Consider the following 21,964-nt stretch of genomic DNA (forward strand, 5'->3'; position numbering starts at 1 on the left):
ACTGGGGCTCAGACCCACAGAGGGGTTTCAGGTGGTCTCCAGGCAGTAAGAAACCCCAAGTCACAAAGCAGAGGTGCTCCCTGGCACTTGTTTTCCAACACGCCTGCCCACATCAGGGAGAGAAATCTCTTTAGTGCCGGCCGGATCCAGCCCCAGCCTGTCTGTGTGCAGCGCGTGGGTGCAGAAGGACTTTCACATTTTTAAAGGGGGTGCAAGGGTGAAATCTGAAGATGATCTTATTGCACATGAGAACGCTGCGAGAGTCACACTTCAGTGTCCATAAATAAAGTTTTATCAGCACACAGCCACCGTCATTCACCTGCCACCGGCAGTGGCGGTTTTGTCGCTACAGCAGCAGAGTCGAGTAGCTGTGAAAGGTGTGTGGCCCGCAAAGCTGAAAGTATTTGCTGTGTGGCCCCGTTGTGGGGAAAAAGTGTGCGTCCCTCTGCCCTGAACACTCGCGAGGCCGCCTTCCTCCCAGGGTCAGGCGCGGCGCCTTCGGGATACCGGGTCTCTGGTCAGGATGTCACGCCCTCGATGTCTCGTTCGGTTTTTGTCGCCCTTTCTTAATGTCCAGCTGCTGCTCTTCTGTTTATGGTACTCATGTGTCTTCTTTTAAAATAAATTTAAGTTAGGCTGGGTGCAGTGGCTCACACCTGCAATCTAGCAGTTTGGGAGGCTGAGGCGGGAGGATCGCTTGAGGTCAGGAGTTCGAGACCAGCCTGGGCAACATAGCAGGACCCCATCTCTACAAAAATTGAAAAAATCAACTAGGCGTGGTGGCTGCACCTGTAGTCCCAACTACTGGGGAGGCTGAGGCAGGAGGATTGCTTGAGCCCAGGAGTTTGAGGCTGCAGTGAGCTATGATCGCATCAGCACACTCCAGCCGGGGTGACGGACTCTGCCTCAAAAAATAAATTAGTTAAATTAGGTTAAAAGATTGTCCATGTAGAGGGAAAGGGGAAATAAAGGACAGCACCAAGCTTGGAGAGGTGGATGGTGTGTCCTCGCCTCCGTCCGACGGCCACTGAGGCTCCAGGCTTCCTTCCGTCTCCTCACAGTGCCTGGGCCATGTTCTTGGACCGGCCCCAGCAGCGGCTCCAGCTGGTCCTCCTCCCGCCGGCCCTGTTCATCCCCACCACCGAGAGCGAGGAGCAGCAGCTGGCCTTCGCCAGAGCCGTCCCCAAGAACATCCAGCCATATGTGGTGTACGAAGAGGTCACCGATGTCTGGATCAACGTAAGCTGTGTGCCCCGTCTGAGCCCCTGAGTCAGGCCGCCCCCACCCCCAGGGCGCCAGCTGGGCAGAGGGCCAGTGATGGGCGGGGTTTGTCCCTCTGTGTGGAAGTGCTTGGCTGTCCCGTGGCCGGGCAGGGGGAGAGGCCAGGGGGCTGGTGAGCCTGGCCGGCTGTCAGAGCCCCGTCTCCCCACCTCTGACACGTCTTCTCCCTCCCGCCCGCACAGGTTCACGACATCTTCTACCCCTTCCCGCAGTCAGAGGGAGAGGAGGAGCTCTGCTTCCTCCGCGCCAACGAGTGCAAGACTGGCTTCTGCCACTTGTACAAAGTCACTGCCGTTTTGAAACCCAAGGGCTACGACTGGAGCGAGCCCTTAACCCCCGGGGAAGGTGAGCAGAGCGTGATGAGCACCACTGACTCGTGGCGTCCTCAGTGGCATCTGTGGCTCGGTGTGCCGTTCGTTCACGGATGGGCCCTGCTGACTGCGCCCGAGGGGGGACGCAGGGAGGAGTAAGAAGCCAGCCTTCCCCGAGGAGTGTTTGTGACCCAGCGGGGATGAAGGTAGCCAACTGCTCGAGTATGCAGTCAGCAGTATTTGTTGAGCACCTACTACGTGTTAGGCCCTTAGCACCACCAGGGGTCAGCAAACTGTGGCGCACAGGTCAAGTCCAGCCCACCACCTGTCTTCCTAAGCAAAGTTTTATTGGCACACGGCCACGCCCACTCGTTCACAGATGGCAGCTGCTTTGGTGCCACAGAGTTGAGTAGTCCAAGCAGAAACTGTGTCTCAAAAAGCCATTGAGAAAAAGTAATTTACTCCTGGCCCTTTGTAGAAAAAGTTGCCAACCCCGTTCCAGGTGCTAAGGATGTAATTGTAAAAAAAAAAAAGAAAAAGAGACATTCTTGCTCATGTGGAACATTCCAGTGGACGAAAGAGACAGTAACCCAAAAACAATTTAAGATGCCGTCTCAGGTGCGTGGCAAAGGGACATGCAGTAGGGTGAGAGGGTAGGGCGTGAGGAGCCTTCTCCCTAGAATGGGACTCTGGGTAACATGCATGGATCAGGGGCCTGGAAGAGGTGACAGGGCCACACAGCACACTCCAGGTAGAGGATACAGCCGGTGCAAAAGCCCTGGGGCGGGACCGCACCTGGCATTTAGGAGGCACAGCGAGGAGGCCCATGTGGCTGGAGCAGCCTGAGGGAGAGAGTGGGAGGAGGGGAGGGTGGAGGGGGACAGGGCAGGTCGTGCGGGGCCTGGTGGGCTGCAGGGAGGACTTGGGCTTTGGCTCTGATTGTTCTGGTTGCTGTGTGGGTGCAGGCCGAGGGGCAGGACAGGGGTGGTGGCAGTGGCCGAGCTGTGCCCACAAGTCTGATGCTGGACGTGCTCTGACAGCCGAGTAGACGTGGTTCGCCAGAGGCCAACCTGGGGCGGGCTCTGAGGGGCCGTTTTAGGAGAGAAGAGCCCACAGTTGGGTCAGGCACGTTCAGGGTGAGGTGCCCGCTAGCAGCAGCACTGGGCGGGCCTGTTCCCATGCGTGGTGTTCAGGAGAACAGGATGGATTCGCAGTGGGAGTGTGGGCGTCCCTGCCCGCAGATGGCGTCTCAGCCTCAGGACGGGACAGAGCTCCAGAGGGACCGTCTGGGTAGAACGGACGTGTGGCCAGGCTCTCGCAGTGTAGACCAGGGCCTCCCCTGGGAACTGAGAACATTGGCCTGGATCATTCTCCGGGGTGGGGCGTCCTGGTCACTGCAGCTGCTGAGCAGTGTCCCTGCCTCCACGCACCCGTGCCAGGAGCAGCCCCGGTGTGACAATGACACATGTCCCCAGACATTGCCCAGTGTCCCCGGGGGACAGGACCACCCCAAGTTAGCCCACAGGGAAGAGACAGAGCCCACAAACCAGACCGAGGCCATCGCCAGGGCGTGGAGTCAAGCATGGGCGAGGGGTGACGGTCCTCCCTCAGGTTGGGCGCAGCCGTCGCAGACTGGCCGAGCCATCCCGGGGGACGGGAGCTCGCTGTGGTTGCTCAGAGCTTTGCCTTCTGGTCTGTCTGGCTTAGCCCCCACCCCGACGTGGGGATTTCACTTCAGAGTCCTCCTTTCTGCCTCCCCTTGGGAAGTGGGCCCGCCTCGGCGCTCGAGTTGCTAACGCCAGGCGGTCGCAGGGTGGAGCTGGCAGCAGCTGCCACCCAGCTGGGGACACCAACCTTCCAGGGTGCCACAGTGCCCCTCGGGTGACCTCCCAGTCTTCGAGGTGGGTGCCCCGGGTTCCCCAGCACCCTGCTCCAGGGCTATGTCTGCCACGCATGTCCCTGACGGGGAGCGCAGGGTGGGGACGAGACTGAAGTGGCTCTGGGTCCCAAGGAACCCGAGTGGGGACTCCGGCTGGAGCCTCTGTTGGGGGCCCCAGTTCAGGGAGGAACCCTTCAGCCCGCCAGCCGTGTGACAACCAGCGAGCGACTCCACCTCTGCTCCAGGGAAGCTACCATCACTCTTCCTGGGCCATCGTCCCTCCGAGAGAGACGTTTGCGACAGTTTGCTTTAGACCTGAAAGGTTAAGGAGGGAGACTGAGCCTTCAAGCGCAGACTGGTCTCAAGCAGTTTCTTATGCTTGTGAACACACGTCCTGTGCGCTGCTGTCAGTCACCGGGTGAAAACTCAAACTCGAGGTCTCTCTCCACCCCCCAAAAACCGTCATAAACCTGGGAAATGGGCCACCGTCCTCAGGGCACAAACCAGCCCCGCAACTGCATCCCACGGCTTGGGCCCAGCCAGCCACCCGCCCGTCCCCCCATGGCCTGAGTTGGCATCCGAGCTTGCCGCAGACCTGGGTTGTGGCGGCTCCGAGGCAAGGCCTCTTGGGTGGCATTTGGCCTGCGGGTCCCTGCGTCACTCCCCGCGTTCCTTCACCTCTCGTCCTCTCCTCGCTTCCAGATGAATTTAAGTGCCCCATCACGGAGGAGATCGCCCTGACCAGCGGCGAATGGGAGGTCTTGGCGAGGCACGGCTCCAAGGTACAACGTCCGCTCGCAGCCCTTCGCTGTGTCTCACACACGTGGGCACACACACACGCGTGGGCACACACACACGCGCAGCCCCCAGCCCCCGCCAGGCCCGCGTGCCTGTGGCTTCTCTCTTCCCTCCTGCTGCTCCCACCGCCCTGCCCCCTCCTCTCCGCTTGAGCACCTGGCCCCAGGGCTGGTTCCAGCCAGCTGCAGGTGGGGAGGCAGGGCCTGCCCCGGCTCCCTCTTTGATCCTGTTCCCAGCCCACCCCCCGGCCAGCCCCAGGAGGTTCTCAAACAAGCGCAGCTGCAGAGATAACAGGGGACTCCTCACCTGCCCCAGACACAGTGCCGTAAAAACGTGGCGAGGCCTGACCTCTGCCCTGAGTGTCTTCACTGGGGTCCAGTTCTACAAAATTCCAAATTTCACACGGGGACTTCTTAATCAGACTTTCTGGATCCTTCCCTCACACCCAAGCAAACGTTTCCTGGACCAGAGACTTGAATATAAAGAAGGAAGCGGTGCCCGTGGTTGGCGGAGGACGTAGGCAGTCGTTATGGTCTGGGGGCGCGCAAGCCAGCGTATCCCCTCTGGGGCTGTCCAGAGAAGGGAAACCGAGCACCCAGGGCAGCGCAGGGGTGGGGGGCAGCGCGGCTCAGCCTTCCTGCGGGGCAGAGACGGCCTCTGTCACCTCGTCAGTGTGCACCTCGTGTGACCAGGCAGACGGGACGTGGACCCCACGAGGTCCCAGAGCGCGTGTGAGATGTTTGCACAGAACCGAGCATCGCAGTGCTGTTCGCGCGGTGGGAACGGCTGTCAGCAAACACCCGAGCTGGCGAGCGGGGGTGCCGTGGCCGGGTCTGGGCTGCATAGACAGCTGACAGCTGTGCGGGTCCCGGTACAACCAGCTCTGTCCAAACACCCCACCACGGACAGGAAACGGCATCCCGAACTTCTAGGAAGGAAGCAAGTTGTAAAATGAGAGCACAGCCCTTTTCTGTACAATCGCATGGCCACACTGCTACATGTGAGTCATGGGGAGAAGGTGTCCCTAAAAGGTGACTCAGATGTTGGTGGTCACCTGCTCCCCACTGCTCTGCTGGGCCACAGTCACCCCATCTCACAGCCCGGCTCCGGCCCTGGCTGGCTGGGCACTAAGACTCACTTTACTCGTCTGTAAAATGGGGGTGTCAGATAGCTCCAAACCTTTCATCTTTACAGCACAGTCTCTCTCACACACACAGACACCCACACACCCATGAGGACCCTGCTTTAAAGTACTGCAATTTGGGGAGGTGCTTGCATTTTTTTTGTACATTTGTTTTTGAGACAGGGCCTCACTCTGTTGCCCAGGCTGGAGTGCAGTGGCGTCAGCATAACTCACTGCAGCCTCGAACTCCTGGGCTCAGGCGATTCTCCCACCTCGGCCTCCCAGAGTGCTGAGATTACAGACGTGAGCCCCAAAGTACTATAACTTGAACACCTCGGCATGGTGTCTGCCCCCCTGTCCCCCACGAGCTAGTATCATTACCTCCCTGTGTCGGTTTGAATGTGGCCACAGAGAATTGTGCTCGAACAATGGACCAATCCCGTCTCTTGGGGCATTGAACTTGCTGCCATTTTTTCAGTCTTAAAACACGTTGTGCATCCCTGTGCCCGGATTGCGGAGGCCTCGCAGGCGGATTTCTCGGGAGCGTCATTCCCAGGTCAAAGGTTGTGCCCTTTTAGGGGTCTGGCTTCTGAGCTGCCAGGGCGGCCCAGACAGGCGGCAGCGGGTCACATCCCCGCAGCAGCGTGTGAGCCCCACATGCAAGTCTGCGCCCCACTGTCCCCCACGCAGGAGGCCATTTGTCCTAAGTGTCTTCCCATCTCTTGAGGTCCCTGCCCACCCCAGGCTCCAGCCACTTCCGCCGGCTTCTCAGGCCCCGGGCACAGGAGCGATGTCCTTCTATCCACGCAGAGGGCCAGAGCGGGTCCTCGATCCCATAGACCTCTGCGGCCCGGTTCCGTTTTTTTTTTTTTTTTTTTGCAATCGGTCACAGTCGGCTCTCTCCTCTGCGGCAACGCTTGCTCCGGAGACCGTGAAGGTGCAGGTGCGCGTTGGAGAAGCCGCAGCGCCTCTAGGCAGACGCAGTTCAAGCCTCCTTCCTGTTGTTCCTGGGGCCCTCACCTAAGAACCTCCCTGGGCCCCCCTGGGGACGTCCCCCCAGGAGCTGGGCTGTGGGCCCCTGAGCACCTGGATCAGAGGGGTGGGCTGAGCAGACAGAGGACCGGGCGGGGGGGGGTCCCCTCAGCCTCTGTTCCAGCGGCGTGCCCTCGCCGTCTGTCCTGGCTCAGGGCAGGGCCTCCCCGTTGAGCCTGGAATCAGCCATGTGGGGTTAGGGTGCCAGAGAACCTCCTGCAGTCAGCCAGCCAGATCGGGGTGCCCTGGCCCGCGGGTCAGATAAGCGCATCTCTCAGAGGCGGTTCCTTCCCAGCAGGTGGGCTGAAGCCAGACTGGGGGGCGATCAGCTCTCCTGTCCACAGAGCGCCAGGCCCACCCTACAGGACAGGCGAGGGGCATGGGATAGGGCAGCACGGGAAGTCCAGGGCCGGGGCCAGGCCGTGTCACAGGAGCCCCCGTCTCCTGCAGATCTGGGTCAACGAGGAGACCAAGCTGGTGTACTTCCAAGGCACGAAGGACACGCCGCTGGAACACCACCTCTATGTGGTCAGCTACGAGGCGGCCGGGGAGATCGTGCGCCTCACCACGCCCGGCTTCTCCCACAGCTGCTCCATGAGCCAGGTGGGCCCCTCCCCGCGCCCCGAGGTGCCCCCACCTCCCAGGTAAGGGAGGAAGGGGACGGTGCACCCACCGCCACCCCACGGTAGAGAGTGATGGGGCCCTGGGGTCTGAACCCTTAGCCCAGGGCTGCCTCTCTGTGTGAGGCGGGAGGCGGCCTTTAGTCCCTCGGAACATCCTAGAACCTCAGGCACTGGGTGTGCAGAGGGCCCCCCAAGTCTGGGGCAAGAGTCAGTAGCAGTCTGTGGGCTGCAGAACCAGCAAGATGGGCAGGCCCGTGAGCCGCTGGACAGGGGACGGGTTTCTGCTGGCCTCGGTTTCCTTCGGTGGGTGGAGCTCTGGGGTTTCAGTAATGGAGAAGGGAGTGGGTGTGGCACACAGTCAAAGGCCAGAACTTGGTGACAGAGGCCCAGGCGGGAGGGTCAGAGCCAACCAGGGACGGCGGCATCCCGCGGTGCTCAGCACCCCCTCGCCCGCCCGCAGAACTTCGACATGTTCATCAGCCACTACAGCAGCGTGAGCACGCCGCCCTGCGTGCACGTCTACAAGCTGAGCGGCCCCGACGACGACCCCCTGCACAAGCAGCCGCGGTTCTGGGCCAGCATGATGGAGGCCGCCAGTGAGTACCCCAGCCCCGTTCCCTCGGGAGCCTCAGCCGGTCCCCACCCCCCAATCCCGGGCACCCAGGCTCCTCCCAGGGGCCCAAGAACTCGACAGGGGACACACGCAGTGGCCCCACCCTCTGAGGGCCCTGCCATCTGTCACAGTCTCGAGTCTGAGCTGCACTAGGGAACTGTCCTTCGCAGGGAACCCGGCAGGGGTTCAGCTCCGGGCCAGCTGTGTGCCTGACTTTCGAGCAGGGCGCAGACCCCGTCCTTGGGGAGCCGCTCGGCCGGTGGGAAGGTGGCGAGTAAACAGTTGGAACAAGGGCAGTCAGTGCAGACGGGACACCAGTGTCTGCCGAGCCAGCTCAGAGCCTGCCCTGGGGCTCGGGCTTCCCGCCCCACCTCCCTCCCTGATCCTGGCATCCTGGCATCCTGGCCAGGGCAGCCCTCAGAGGGCCCCGTGCAGGTGTCTGGTGCGCAGGGCAGACATCCCAAAGCCTTTGTTTGGGAAAGGGGCAGCAGTTGGTCACGAGAGGGGCTCCTCGAGGACGCAAGAGGCCTCCAGACAGCACAAGAGCCTAGGGTCAGCCAGGACACTGCATGGGTGGCCCTGGGTTTCAGTTCTGGCTCCATCACACACAGGATGCGGATCCTTCAGTGTTACCTTATCGGGGCCGGCGCCATGGCTCATACTTGTAATCCCAGCACTTTGGGAGGCTGAGGTGGGAGGATCGGTTGAGACCGGGAGTTTGAGGCCAGCCTGAGCAATATAGTGAGACTCTGTCTTTACCAAAAAACTTTAAACTTAGCTGGGCGTGGTGCACACCTGTAGTCGTAGCTACTCGGGAGGCTGAGGCAGGAGGATCGCTTGAGGTCAGGAGTTCGAGGCTGCAGTGAGCTGTGACTGGGCCACTGCACTCCAGCCTGGGCGACAAAGCCTAAGACCTTGTCTCTCAAAAAGAAAAGCAAAGTTGTTTTTTTATCAATGAAATGGTATGCACAAGCATGTAGAATGAAAACTATGCCCAGCACACTGCCTGGTGCCCCAAAATCACTCCGTAAAAAGGGCGACCTACCCTGGTTCTGACTCTGCTCTGTTGGTGGGTTTCTAGAACATTCTAGAAAACAGTCCCTGGCATGTATGGGCTGTTCTGTGGGTGGAGAGCATTTTGTGATACCCTCACCCCCTGGAGCAGAAATGGATCCAGGGCCTCTCTCCACAGGCACCGTCCTCGGCTCCCCTGTCGGCCGTGAGACAGGCGGGCGCTCAGCCCTGGTGGTACAGAGGGGGAAACTGAGGCTGGGGGTGGGGGCAGGGATTGGCACTTGGGCGCCCTGGGTTTCACCAAACTCCTGATCTGTGCCACGATTGAAGACCCCCTGTGTCAGGAGTAGGCAAACTGCGGCCAAGTCCAACCACACACAGTCATTTACGTGGCGATGGCCACGTTAGTGCCACAGTAGCAGATGACACCATGTCTGCCCCACCAAGCTGAAGGTATCTACTCTCTGGCCCTTCAGAGTAAACCGCTCCGGACCTCAGACCTGAATTACCCTTTACTGGTCTTCCTGTAAATTGACTCACCTACATTTACCTAAGGAAACTAATTTAAGGAAAAATCCGGGAGAAGTCGGCCTCAGATTAGCTCTTGGTCAAATTCCAGAGGTGTCGGCACCTCCGTGGGGCCCACAGGTGTGAGGGCTGCTGAGGACAGCCTTGGTCCTGGGGTGAGAGGAGGATGGCAGGAGGGAGCGAAGGGGAATGGCTTTCTCGCCCTGGGGACCGCCCTCTGAACTTCACGCCGTCCACCCGTGGCAGGCTCTGCCCCCGCGCCTGGGAAGCGCAGGACAGGGGTGCTGGGTTCCACCCGCTGGGCCTGGGGCGAGGCCGCGAGCAAGGGTGTTGGCTGGATGTGGCTTGGCTGGCCTGGTGCCCCCGGCCCCGCAGCCACAGCCGCTCCGTCTCCTGCAGGCTGCCCCCCGGACTACGTGCCCCCAGAAATCTTCCACTTCCAGACGCGCGCGGACGTGCGGCTCTACGGCATGATCTACAAGCCGCACACCGTGCAGCCGGGCAAGAAGCACCCCACCGTCCTCTTCGTGTACGGAGGTCCCCAGGTGGGTGCCTGGTGGGGGAGGCTCAGCGGGAGGCCACGGCCACCTTCCCAGCGCCCCACTCCCCGCCGCTCCGTCCTGAGCACGCTCGTGCTGCTTCTGCGTCCGTCCCGCAGCCCTCGCTCCCTCCCGGACGGCCTCCCTTCCCCCTTCACCTGCCTGCTCTCCCGTGTCCCTCTGGGAAGCCCCTGTCACCAGCTTCGCACAGAGGGGGCCTTGGGCCCAGCGCCCTGAGCAGGGGCCGGGACCAGGCAGGTGGGTCCGTCGAAGGTGGGGCCGCCCAACCAAGGCGGCCCCGCCCCCCCCAGGGAGCACTGGGCATCACCGGGGGACATTTGTTGTTGTCACGGCTGAGGAAAGGGAGCTCCTGGCGGGGAGCAGGTGGAGGCAGGGACACTGCACGGCACCCTGCAGCGCCCAGGACGCCCTCCCCACAGAGCCGCCTGCGCCCCACATCGGTGGAGTTGAAGTGGCTTCCCAGGGAGGGCCAGGGCACGTCCGACCTTGTCACTCCCCGAGGGTCCCCAGAGCCTCACGACAAAGCACAGGCACATTCATTAGGCTCTAAGGCCCTGTCCTGTCCCTGTCCCCGTCCCAGTCCCACGGGTCCCTGGCTGGACTTGCCCCTTGGGCCCAGCGCACGGCGTCCTCTGCGGCCCGCAGGTGCAGCTGGTGAACAACTCCTTCAAGGGCAGCAAGTACCTGCGGCTCAACACGCTGGCGTCCCTGGGCTACGCCGTGGTCGTGGTCGACGGCAGGGGCTCGTGCCAGCGCGGCCTGCGCTTCGAGGGGGCCCTGAAGAACCAGATGGTAACTTCTGTTCAGTCGCGCGGGCCCAGCTCGTGTGGGGCACGGGGCGGTCCCGGTGGGGATGGCCTGGGCACAGTGATGGGGGGGCCTTTTGGACCCAAGGGGGACATTGGCTTTGCTGCTCAGCTCTGAGCTGTGCCCTGTGGAGACACGGGGACACACGCGTGCCACCTGGTGCCTGAGCTCACAGCACAGTCCGGGTCCACGGGAAGTCCCGAGGGCTGGGCCAGACAGCAGCGGGTGGCCGGAGAAGCAGGGTCGTTAATGGCAGTGGTGACGGTGGTGGTGATGGCTGCCATCTCGGTCAGTATGTGCTGCTGGAACAAACCCCCCCAGCTGGGGCTTTATGAGGAATACATGTTTATTTCTCACGGTTCGGGCAGCCAGGGAGTCCGAGAGCAAGGCGCCAGCAGGCTGGTGTCGGGTGGGGGCAGCTCTCTGCTTCCAAGAGAAAGGCCTCGTGGAGGCCTCAGCGTGAGTTCCGGAGAGGACACAGACACCCAGACCCTAACAGTGGCAGTGAGGGTGGTAGTGGTGACGGTGCTGGTCATGGCACCAGCCGGTCTTTGAGCCCTAGCTCGTGCCAGGACGGGCCCAGTCTCCTTGCGCCCTGGCGCCCTCTCCACGTCAATGTCCCTGTCTCAGAGTTGAGCAGACCAGGCCCAGGGAGGGGACGGGCCTTTCCCAGGGGTGCTGGCCCAGGAGGCGGCAGAACAGGGCTGGTGCCGGGTCTGGTGGGCCCTGGGGAGACGGGTGACGCCCAGAGAGCCACTTGTGATCCCAGAGGGAGAAGACAGAGGTGGGACCACAGCGGCACGCCTGGGAGGAGGCCGCTGAGAGGTGCCCGGCCTCGTCCCCCAGGGCCAGGTGGAGATCGAGGACCAGGTGGAGGGCTTGCAGTTCGTGGCCGAGAAGTACGGCTTCATCGACCTGAGCCGCGTCGCCATCCACGGCTGGTCCTACGGGGGCTTCCTCTCGCTCATGGGGCTGATCCACAAGCCCCAGGTGTTCAAGGTGGGTCCGGCACCCGGCCAGCCCGCGGCGCGCCCACCCCTCCCCGGTCCGCGCCCGCCCGCCGCCCCCAGAGGCGCCTCGGCAGGGGCCTTGCCACGTGGCTGTTTCTCCCCGCAGCAGCCCCATGGGGCCGAGCCCCCCTCCTCATTGCCCGCCACCGCTGACCCCAGGATGGCATCCGGCTGCGCAAAACCCTGCCAGCAGCTCTCTGTGGGAGGCTGAGCCCGGGACCCCGGCCTCGGATGGGCAGAGGTGGGGCATGGTGTGAGGAGCGGCGGGAGGGGCCCCAGGCCGGCGGCACCGCCAGGGCACTGCGGGGCGCGGCCATGAGGAGGAGGAGGAGGCGGCGGAAGGGCAGGGGGAGCAGGGCCCTCACCCGCCTGCCCGTGGCACCCTGCCCGCCCTGGAGCAGCTCACGGCCCACGGGGACACACGGTCTGAGGGCCCCTCCCCGCCAGCCCCAGGTGCATGACCGCTCCTGTGCTCAGGGAGGCCCCGGGATGGCGGGCACAGGCTCCCTGACCGACGCCCCTGTCTCTCTCTCTGTCCCCGTCCGCTGTGTCCTTCAGGTGGCCATCGCGGGTGCCCCGGTCACGGTCTGGATGGCCTACGACACGGGATACACGGAGCGCTACATGGACGTGCCAGAGAACAACCAGCATGGCTACGAGGCAGGTTCTGTGGCCCTACACGTGGAGAAGCTGCCCAACGAGTAAGGACCCCGCACCCCGCACCCCCGAGCGCTCTCCCGCCACCCCTGGGGACCTGCTGCTTCTCCGTCCATCCGGGATGCCCCCCCACCCCAGCTGGCTCCAGCCACGGACCCCAGGTCACCGTCACGCCTCCCCCATTGTGCCCCTGTGGCCTGGGCGGGGCCGGCATCTGCCTGTGTGTGCCTCGAAGCCCCCTCCTGGCAGCCCTCCTGCCTCACCACCCCTCGCGGGAAGGGGCGCCCAGGCGTGCTCATGGAGGGAGGAGGCCCTGGCCCTGCCCTCAGAAAGATGGAAGGAGCTAGAGTCACACCCCTTGTCGTGCACCGGCTGTCCTAAGTTGTGTCCTGAATGGTGACAACATCCCAGGCTGCGGGGCCAGTTCAGATGTCCCGTTTCACCCTCTGACATTGGCCTTGGCCTCACTTTCTGATGGAGAGAGAAGGGTGCTGCCACTTCCTGGGGTGTCTCCGCCTGGTTAGCGTCACCCGGGATCCCGTGCCATTGCAAGGGGCGCTTAAAAATCCACCTGCATCGCTCTCCCCGGGGTCTGGAGCGTGGCCTGGGCTCCCGGCGAGGGTAACGCGACGTCTCCCCGGAACCCACCACCCTGGACCTCGCTGTCCAGTACGAGAGCCGGTCGCCACACGGGGCCGTTGAAATCGAAGGGCACACTCATCCAAATAAACTAAACGAATAAATCCATCAAGACAGAGTGCAGATTAGCAGCTGCCCGGGGGTGGGGAGTCCCTGCTAATGGGAATGGGGGTTTTGGCTTCAGAGTGATGGAATGTTCTGGAACTAGGGAGAGGTGGTGGTTGCACAACATTGCGAATGCACCAAATGCCACTGAATCATGTACTTTGACCTGGTTACTTTTAGGTTATGTGAATTTTACCACAATAAATTATTTGCTTGGGCGCAGTGGCGTGCACCTGTAGTCCCAGCACTTTAGGAGGCCAAGGCGGGAGGATCATTTGAGCCCAGGAGTTTGAGGCTGCAGTGAGCTGTGGTGACGCCAGTTCACTCCAGCCTGGGTCACAGGGCGAGACCCTGTCCCAAAAAACAAAAAAAATTTCTGTTCCTCAGTCATTCCTGCCGCATTTCAAGCGTTGGGTGGTGCAAGTCTAGAACATTCTGTCGTCGACTGTGCTGTGGAGCAGTGTGCTGTAGAGGCTCCCCTGTAGCTTAGGGACCTATTTGCACAGACAGTTGCACACTCCTATTGCACGCTCCTCTCCCCTCCCTTTCTGGAAGGGGGGCGGGGGGGGGGTCTTCCAGACCTGCCAGTTGTGCCCCAGGCTTACGTGTCGTTCCCGCTGCCCAGCAGGGGCTGGGGAGAGACTTGGCCCAGTTGGGACCATGGGCAGTGGCCGGAGCGGCTCAGAGCATGCAGAAGTCTGCGCCCACCGCTCCCTCTCTGGCCCCGGCACGACCCCAGCCTCACACACACCCTCCCTGCGTTCCAGGCCCAACCGCCTCCTCATCCTCCATGGCTTCCTGGATGAAAACGTGCACTTTTTCCACACAAACTTCCTTGTCTCACAGCTGATCCGAGCGGGAAAACCTTACCAGCTCCAGGTGCGTGGCTCCTGCGGTCCCTGCACTGCGTGGTCCGCTCGTGGCAGGGTTGCCTCCTGTGGTGTTTCTCACCAGAAGCAGAGGCTCCCGGGTCCCTGGGTCCCCACGCTGCTGCCTGCCCTGCGTTCCTGAGGGTCCCTGCTCACGGTCCCTTCATCCGTCAGTAATGCGTGGATCACGCCTGGGACCCCAGGGTGGAGGTGGGCCACACTGCGCCTGCCCAGGGCCTAGGAGGGAGGTCGCTGAAACTGACATTTTGACACAAACAGAAACATGCTTAGAAGCAACCACAGGGTTCTGAGAGCATCTAGCAGGGTCATTGCTAAGGGGTCGGGGGTCCGAGAAGAACTCCCGGGGCAGGTAACATTTAAGGGTGCCGGCGTGAGTGAGGAGGCAGCCAGCGCTGGGGGCCCAACGTGGACACGGGAACGTGGAGAAGGGAGGGGGCTGGGGAAAGAGCAGGGCCAGCTGGGCGGGGCCTTGGCAGTGAGGGGCGGGGCTTAGTGGCAAGGTGGGTGGGCCTCGGAATGAGGGGTGGGGCCTCGGGTTAGGAGGATGGGGCTTCGGCAGTACGGGGCTGGGCCTCAGTGAGGGGTGGGGCTCCCTTGTAGGGTGAAGAGCTGACATCTCAGCAGGACTCCCCTGGGCCCCCACATCCCAAGCTTCCCCGGAGGCATGTTCCTCACAAACAGGCCCAGGCAGCTGCAGGTGGGCTCACAGTCAGGAGGAGCTGTCACAGACCGAGCAGCCTGGGGCTGCACTTCCCCACCTGCCAAACGGCACGGCAACCCTGCCTCCCGGGCAGCTGCCAGGGCCACACGCGTCCTCGCAGGAAAAGCGTTAGCACGCGAGGTGGGCCTGGGGTGGGAGTAGAGCAGTGCTGGGGATACATGGAGTGTACCCTGCCTTATTCCAGACACCCCGAAACAGCTGGACTGGGCAGCTGGCAGCCACAGGCCCTCTTTGTTCACAAATCACATCCGCCACATGCCAGGCCCTGGGTTGGGGGCCGGGAGTTCAGTAGAGAGACCCTCCTCCCTCTGCCCTCCCAGCTCGGGGAGGAGCAAGTGACGGAGCAGCCAGGACCCAGGGTGGCGTGGCTTCGTGGGCACAGCATGTGCGATGGCCGTGGTGGGCTTAGTGGGATCTGTCCCGGGCGGTGCCAGTGCCTGGCCTGGGGCAAGACGGCCCGTGAGGTGTCAGGGGCTGCAGGACCCGGAGGCCCGTTTCGATGTCAGGCCGACGCAGTCTCGCAGAGGCTGGCGACCATGTTGTCCAACTCGGCATTCATCCAGAAACAGATAAGGAAGGCAAGGGCAGAGGAGGGGAGAGCAGCGGGTGGCTTGGTGCGTTCCCAGGCTGACGGGCCAGGGTGGCAGCTGGGGACCTGGGCACGTCTAGGGAACCCATCTCACCGCAGGAGGCAGCGCGGCATGAGCCACCTGGCCTTGCTGCCGGCCAGCACCAGTGTTCTCCGGGAGAGAACGTCCCACCAGCCCCCGAGGGCGGGGAGCCGTTCGTGTGCCCATCGGCACCTTGGGAGACCCTGCTCTGTGGCCAGGGCAGGACTCGCACTGCGTGTCCGTCCACCCGAGGGCCTGGACGTCGCTGGGCCAGGTCTCAGGACACTAGGGAGTTCCCCGTCACTGTCCCACTTTTGGCTTAATCCCCCTTAGGTGGTAAGAGGACCCAGAAAACACGAAGCCTGGGGGTGGCCGTCCTGGGGCCTAGAGCTTGTCATGTGCAGTTCAGACATGGCCTGTGGTGAGACGGAAATGAGGACGGGGCCCCCAGGTGTCTCTGAGGTTTGCGGCCTCAGCCTCCTCCGCAGGGATGGGTCTGTCCCTCCTGAGCAGATTTGGCAGGTGTGTGGCACTTTATAGACCTTGTCTTACCAAATCCTCCCAGCGACCTGACGAGGTCGGCGTTCGTGCCATTTTTGAGAAGGGCTAGAGCTAGCACCATGCGTCAGTGGTACAGCTGGGACTCGAACCCAGGTCCATGGGCCTCGGCGCTCACACACCTTGCCTGTCCGCACCCTGTGCCTGGTGACCAGGGGAGCCCTGGGGAGGTCCCGCAGTGCCCCCAGCCTGCCCTGTGTCTCCACCCAGATCTACCCCAACGAGAGACACAGTATTCGCTGCCCGGAGTCGGGTGAGCACTACGAAGTCACACTGCTGCACTTTCTGCAAGAATACCTCTGAGTCCGGCTGCCTCGGCTGCCTGCCCACCGCCCGGAGCCATCACAGCAGAGCACAAGTGGCTTCGAGGCCACCACCACCGCCCGGGGACCGGGCGGGAGGGACCGAGTGGCCCCACGGGCCCGGACGAGGTGCCTCTCCTACCCCTGCTGGCCAGCCCTGCTGCCCCGAGGAGCCACCGCCTTCGCCACCCTGACGCCTTTTATCATTTTCTTAATGTTCCTGGGTTTTTGCCTGCTACTGCTTGGTCGCCAGGACAGAGAGATGGTGGCTGATCCCTCCAAGGCATGGCCTCGGGCCATCCCGCCTTCTGCAAGGAGGAGGCCACCCGCCGCTGGGCACGGGAGAGGCTGGAGCTCGGGCCACCCCGGCCAGAAGAGACTCGGAGGAGCGGGGCGCCCCCCGCCCATGGCTCCCGGTGGCCCCTCAGTCTCCTGACCCAGCCAGCCACCGTCCCCAGCACAGAAGCATGCAGTTGCCTGTCTTCCCCGCCAGCCCCCCACTTCATGTTTGTGGTTTGTTTTAGGAGGCGTTTTTCATAACTATTTAAAAGACAGAAAGCAAGGGGTGCCTACATCTAGACTCGGGGTCTGCGCCAGGCTGTGGGGTTTCAGCCCAGCCCCTGGTGAGCCCCAAAGCCGGAGCGGAGAGTCGTGAGGAGGAGGAGGAAGAGTGGCCAGGGCCTGCTGGGGGCACTGCACCCTCCCACGCCCGCCTCTGCCCTGAGCTTTCAGGCAGGCACTGAAACTCGCCGAGCTTCAGCGCTCTGCTGGTCAGCGGCCGCTGTCCCCTCCCCAGCCCAGCTGTCAGGCCACATGTGTCTGCCCAGCCCGTGCCCACCGGGGGTTCCGGGGTTGGGAGTTGGAACCGTCCCCACCTCAGGGTTATATTGTCCCCTTCCTTTCCCTCCCCGCCAAGAGTTCTGCCAGGGGCGGGCCAAAAAAACAAAAACGAAAAGAAGAAGAAGGAAAAAAAAAAACCAGAAACAAACCACCTCTACATATTATGGAAAGAAAATATTTTTGTCAATTCTTATTCTTTTATAATTATGCGTGTAAGAAGTAGACTCATTAAAGGATTCCAGATGGAAACTCACCCTGCCTGAGGTTCCTTCCAAGTCCCAGGCTCCTCTGAGTGGGAGGGGCGTCAGGGAGTGGTCACCACCAGGCATCGCCACCTCCGCCATCTTGGCAGTCACCAGGGACCACTGGGGACCTGGGGCTGCCCTGGCACAGGCCCAGGAGGGTGTCACACCAGCCCGCTAGAAGATGCCCACCCCTGATCACACTGGACCAGGGAGGACAGTCCCAGCTGCCCCGATGAGAGCATTCTGGACCTCTGTCCTCAGAGGTCCAGAAACGTCGGTTGGTCTCCAGGGACCCGGCACAGGATGTTAGGTGTGGCCTTGGCTCCCCCAGCGCCACAGCACAACCCAATCCGCAGCATCCTTCATGCCGGATGCTCCAGCCGCCAACACTTCCGGGATCACGAAATGCCAGCCAGGAAGGGCAGGCCGAGCCCCTTCACGTCTGTCCCAACAGCAAGACACCAACAAGGGAGGCCCTGGTGACCATGCTCGGCATGTGGTTGTGCTTCTAACAGCAGGGAGGGACTGCCCTGCTTGGTCCACTGACCATGCTTGGCATGTGGTTGTGCTTCTAACAGCAGGGAGGGACTGCCCTGCTTGGTCCACTCTCTCCATCCTTCGGGAAGCTCCCCTTCTAAAAAAAAAAAATGAGTTTTAAAGAAAAATAAATCTCAATACAAAAGGATATTTAGGGGAAAGACATCCTCTCCCCTCCCTAGAGATGACCTTCCCCCGCATCTTGCGTGTCCTTCCAGGAACAGCCTGTGCGTATATGTCTACACACAGGTAGGTAACGATTGTGTTCACCTGGACCGTGGCTTCTTGCTGAATATATCTTGATAGCTGTGCCACGTTATTGTGCTAGAGCTGCCTTATTTTTCTAATGCCCACATTCTAGTCTGTTGTGCAAATGTGCTGTCATTTATTTCACTAGTGTCTTAATACATAGGCCACTCTGGATTTTTAGTTAGTATAAGTCAGGATCAGCAAACTTTATGTAAAGGGCCCAACGGTAAATATTTTAGATTTTGTGGGCCAGCCTGTGTGGCAACTATTCAGCTCTGCCATTGTAGCACAATGACAGCCTTAGATAAAATGTGAACAAATGGGTATGGCAATAAAACTTTATTTACAAAATCAGGCGGCTGGCCAGATTTGGCCCACAACCTATAACTGGCCAACCCCTGTATAAATGATCCTGCAACAAGGCCAGGCGCGGTGGCTCACGCCTGTAATCTTAGCTTTCTGGGAGGCCGAGGCGGGCGGATCGTTCTGAGCTCAGGAGTTCGAGACCAGCCTGAGCAAGAGCGAGACCCCGTCTCTACTAAAAATAGAAAGAAATTAATCGGACAACTAAAAATATATAGAAAAAATTATCCGGGCATGGTGGTGCGTGCCTGTAGTCCCAGCTACTCGGGAGGCTGAGGCAGGAGGATCGCTTGAGCCCAGGAGTTTGAGGTTGCTGTGAGCTAGGCTGACGCCACGGCACTCGCCCCAGGCAAGAGAGTGAGACTCTGTCTCAAAAATAAATAAATAAATAAATGATCCTGCAACAGATAGATTTGTATGTGTTTTTGGTAGATATATAAGTTCCTAAGATAAATTCCTAGAATCAGCAAAAGGCATATTTACTTTTAATTTTGAAGAATGTTATTATACCAAATTGCCTTCCAAACAGAATGCCTCAAAGTACACTACTTCCAAGAAGTGTGCCTGTTTCTCAAGTGCTCAGTATTATGTGTTATCAAATAGTTTTTCCTTTGCCCATCTTATTAAATACAAGAAAAATGCGGCATCTCACTGCACTTTGAACTCACATTTCTCTTACACGTGTGGATCTTTTCACGTTTTAAGTCATCTGTTTTCTGGTAATCATTTGTTGATGTCTTTTGCCCGCCTTCCTGTTGACTTGTTGGTCTCATTGATTTGTAATTGCTCTTTATATATGAAAGAAATCAGTCCTTTGTCATACATGTTGCAAATCGAAATGTGTTCCCAATCTCAATGTATTTTACTGGTAGGAAGCTCAGGCAGTGAATCTTCAAAATCATTCTGTTGGGAACATGAAAATGCCATTCCCTTAATCCACTGTAAAACCAAGTGCAGCAGAGGACCCGGCCGTAAGCCACAGAATCCGGCTCCGGCTAAAGAGGACAGATAGCACAGAATGAGAGAGAACTGGTGGGAAAGGGGGTTGGTGGGGTTGCCCCAGGAGGCTTGGTAGCCAGAGTCATGCAGCTTTCACCAGAACCTTCTATCCTGCCTCACTGAGTCAAGATTCAAATTGTCACAAGACAGTATCCATTGTCCAAATTGCGGTCACTCGCATTCCTGCCCCTGACACCTAGGCTGGGAAAGGAAGGGAGGTGCCAGCAGGAAGGGAGGCCAACATCTCATTGCCAAATCCGGGAAACTTGACACTGGAACAATACAATAAACCCAACTGTTGCTGGGTGCGGTGGCACATGTCTGTAGTCCCAGTGACTCGGGAGGCTGAGGTGAGAGGATCGCTGGAGCCCAGGCATTCGAGGCCAGCGTGGGCAACATAGCAAGACCTCATCCCTTTAAAAAAAAAAAATTAACCCTACTCCAAACCTTATTTGGATTTTACTGGTGTTCACACACACTTATTTCTCTGTGTGTGTGTCTGTGTGTGTCTGTGTCTGTGTGTGTTTCCATTCCACATTCTCGCCTGCGCAGATTCTGGTAGCCACCACCACAATCGAGACACAGAACTGTTTATTCACTACAAAGGAATTCCTTCACGCTACCCTTTAATATTTCCATCCACCCCCATTTACGGTGTCTTGACCATAGAGAGAAGAGTCTGTGATACTCGTGTGATCCAATCTTTTCCTTTAGGACTGCTGGACTTAGTGTCATGATCGTTGAAAGCAGGCTTTTTGGAAGGACGGTTTGTTTTCTTTCAGTCCCTTTAGTGTGCTAATTTTTTTTTTCTTTCTAAGCAAAAAAAGGGAAAACAAAAGAGGCCTGGGGCTCAACTCTTTCTGGAAAGCGTGCACACACACACACACAAAAGCTGCCTGTGCTCAGCAGGAGACTCCAACAGCTCACAATTGAAATAAATACCTTATTTACTTCCTCAAAGGGCACAACAGAGCCCAGTTTGGGGATAACCTACAACATATTCTCTCGGGATTCTGTTCTTTCTAGTCAGGAAGGAGTAGGAACACTGGCTCAATTCTTGACTCTCCAAACATGGCCATTGACATTTTCTTGAAATTTTAAACACTTTGTGATCTTAAAAAAAAAAACAGCATCTTTCTGTAGTTGAAAACTTGGGATTGAATGAAAACCACGGCTAGTATTTAGGATTCTCACCTGGTTCCTTCTGTAGCAGGAACTTTAATAGCAGTCCCTCGCTTAACCCTCGAACAACCTCTTAAAGTAGGGATGGTGTTTTTTTTAACTGGTTTTTTTTTTTTTTTTTTTTTTTTTGAGACAGAATCTCACTGTGTTGCCCGGGCTAGAGTGCCGTGGCGTCATCCTCGCTCACAGCAACCTCAAACTCCTGGGCTCAAGCAATCCTCCTGCCTCAGCCTCCCGAGTAGCTGGGACTACAGGCATGCGCCACCATGCCCGGCTAATTTTTTCTATGTATTTTTAGTTGTCCAATTAATTTCTTTCTATTTTTAGTAGAGACGGGGTCTCGCTCTTGCTCAGGCTGGTCTCGAACTCCTGAGCTCAAAGAATCCGCCCGCCTCGGTCTCCCAGAGAGCTAGGATTACAGGCGTGAGCCACCGCGCCCGGCCTGTTTTTTTTTTTTTAATAAATTTAAGGCTCCTAGAAAATCTACAGGAACTGTAGAGTTCCCTAATACCCTTCATCCGACTTCTCCTAATATTAACATAGCAGATAACCATAGTGCCAGCCAGGATATGGAAGCCCGGAAATTAACATCAACATAGTCCTATTAACTAATATCTGGACCTCATTAGAATGTGGCCAGTTCTCCCTCCCATGTCCCTTTTCTGGTCTAGGAGCAATTCCTGAATCCTACACTGCGTTTGGCTGTCTTCCTTTCCTCCTGTGACTGGTCCTCAGTCTGTTTCACATGATACTTGTGAAGAGTCCTGCGGGTTATTCTGTAGAATGTCCCTGGATTTGGGTTTGTCTTGGTGACTAGCTCAGGATTATGCTGAGGCTGTGCATCCCACCGAGGTGCTGTGCCCTTCCCACTGCATCCTACGGTGGCTCCACGATGTTGATCTCTTGTTTTCAGTGACATTGACTTTGCTCACTGGGCTGAGATGGTGTCTACACTATAAAATCACTACTTTCCTCTTTGTAATTACTAAGAATCTTGGGGGAGGCTGGGAGCGGTGGCTCACACCTATCATCTCTGGGAGGCTGAGGCGGGAGGATGGCTCGAGGCCAGGATTTCAAGGCCAGCCTGACCCACACAGCAAGACTCTATCTCTCTAAAAAAAATTTTGTAAATTAGCCCCAGCATGGGTGACAGAGTAAGACCTCGTTTCTAAAGAAAAAAAAAAAGTTTCTAAGTATCTTGGGTGGAAATACTTTGAGGCCATGCAAATATCCTGTTTCTCATCCTACTTTCCCTCTGGGTTGAACTTCAACCCAGAGATCTCAGCCCACAATTGTGAAATGTTTGCCTAAAGCCGACCTTCGATTTCCCTCTACAGTTAGTAACTGGAAAAGCTGCAGAGTCGGTCACGCGGATGGCAAGTGAGGGACGAGGGGACCCTGAGTCCCGGGAACGACCTCCGCGACCACCAGAGAGAACCCTGCAGGGATCTGCCTACCCGGCGGGCTCCCTGGGACAGGGAGGCCCC

General features: G+C 59.1%; 1 protein-coding gene across 5 annotated transcripts in view; it reads left to right on the forward strand.

Annotated features, from left to right (window-relative positions):
* The window catches only part of DPP9 (dipeptidyl-peptidase 9), a 36,898-nt gene extending 19,877 nt beyond the window's left edge, over window positions 1-17,021 (forward strand). For 3 of the 5 annotated variants that reach the window (XM_012646219.1, XM_012646218.1, XM_012646222.1), the window contains 11 exons: window positions 1,062-1,239; window positions 1,464-1,626; window positions 4,174-4,253; window positions 6,875-7,027; window positions 7,508-7,643; window positions 9,602-9,747; window positions 10,408-10,554; window positions 11,416-11,568; window positions 12,138-12,280; window positions 13,748-13,859; window positions 15,971-17,021. In XM_012646219.1, the coding sequence (XP_012501673.1) occupies window positions 1,062-1,239; window positions 1,464-1,626; window positions 4,174-4,253; window positions 6,875-7,027; window positions 7,508-7,643; window positions 9,602-9,747; window positions 10,408-10,554; window positions 11,416-11,568; window positions 12,138-12,280; window positions 13,748-13,859; window positions 15,971-16,063 (1,504 nt within the window). In that variant the 3' untranslated portion in view covers window positions 16,064-17,021. Of the gene's footprint in view, window positions 1-1,061; window positions 1,240-1,463; window positions 1,627-4,173; window positions 4,254-6,874; window positions 7,028-7,507; window positions 7,644-9,601; window positions 9,748-10,407; window positions 10,555-11,415; window positions 11,569-11,685; window positions 11,821-12,137; window positions 12,281-13,747; window positions 13,860-15,970 lie in introns of those variants that run through there. The other 2 variants (XM_012646220.1, XM_012646221.1) reach the window with 2 other exon arrangements.
* The last annotated feature ends 4,943 nt before the right edge of the window (window positions 17,022-21,964 follow it).

Source organism: Propithecus coquereli, unplaced genomic scaffold (genome assembly GCF_000956105.1).
Source record: "Propithecus coquereli isolate 6110/MARCELLA unplaced genomic scaffold, Pcoq_1.0 Scaffold241, whole genome shotgun sequence".
NCBI lineage: Eukaryota > Metazoa > Chordata > Mammalia > Primates > Indriidae > Propithecus > Propithecus coquereli.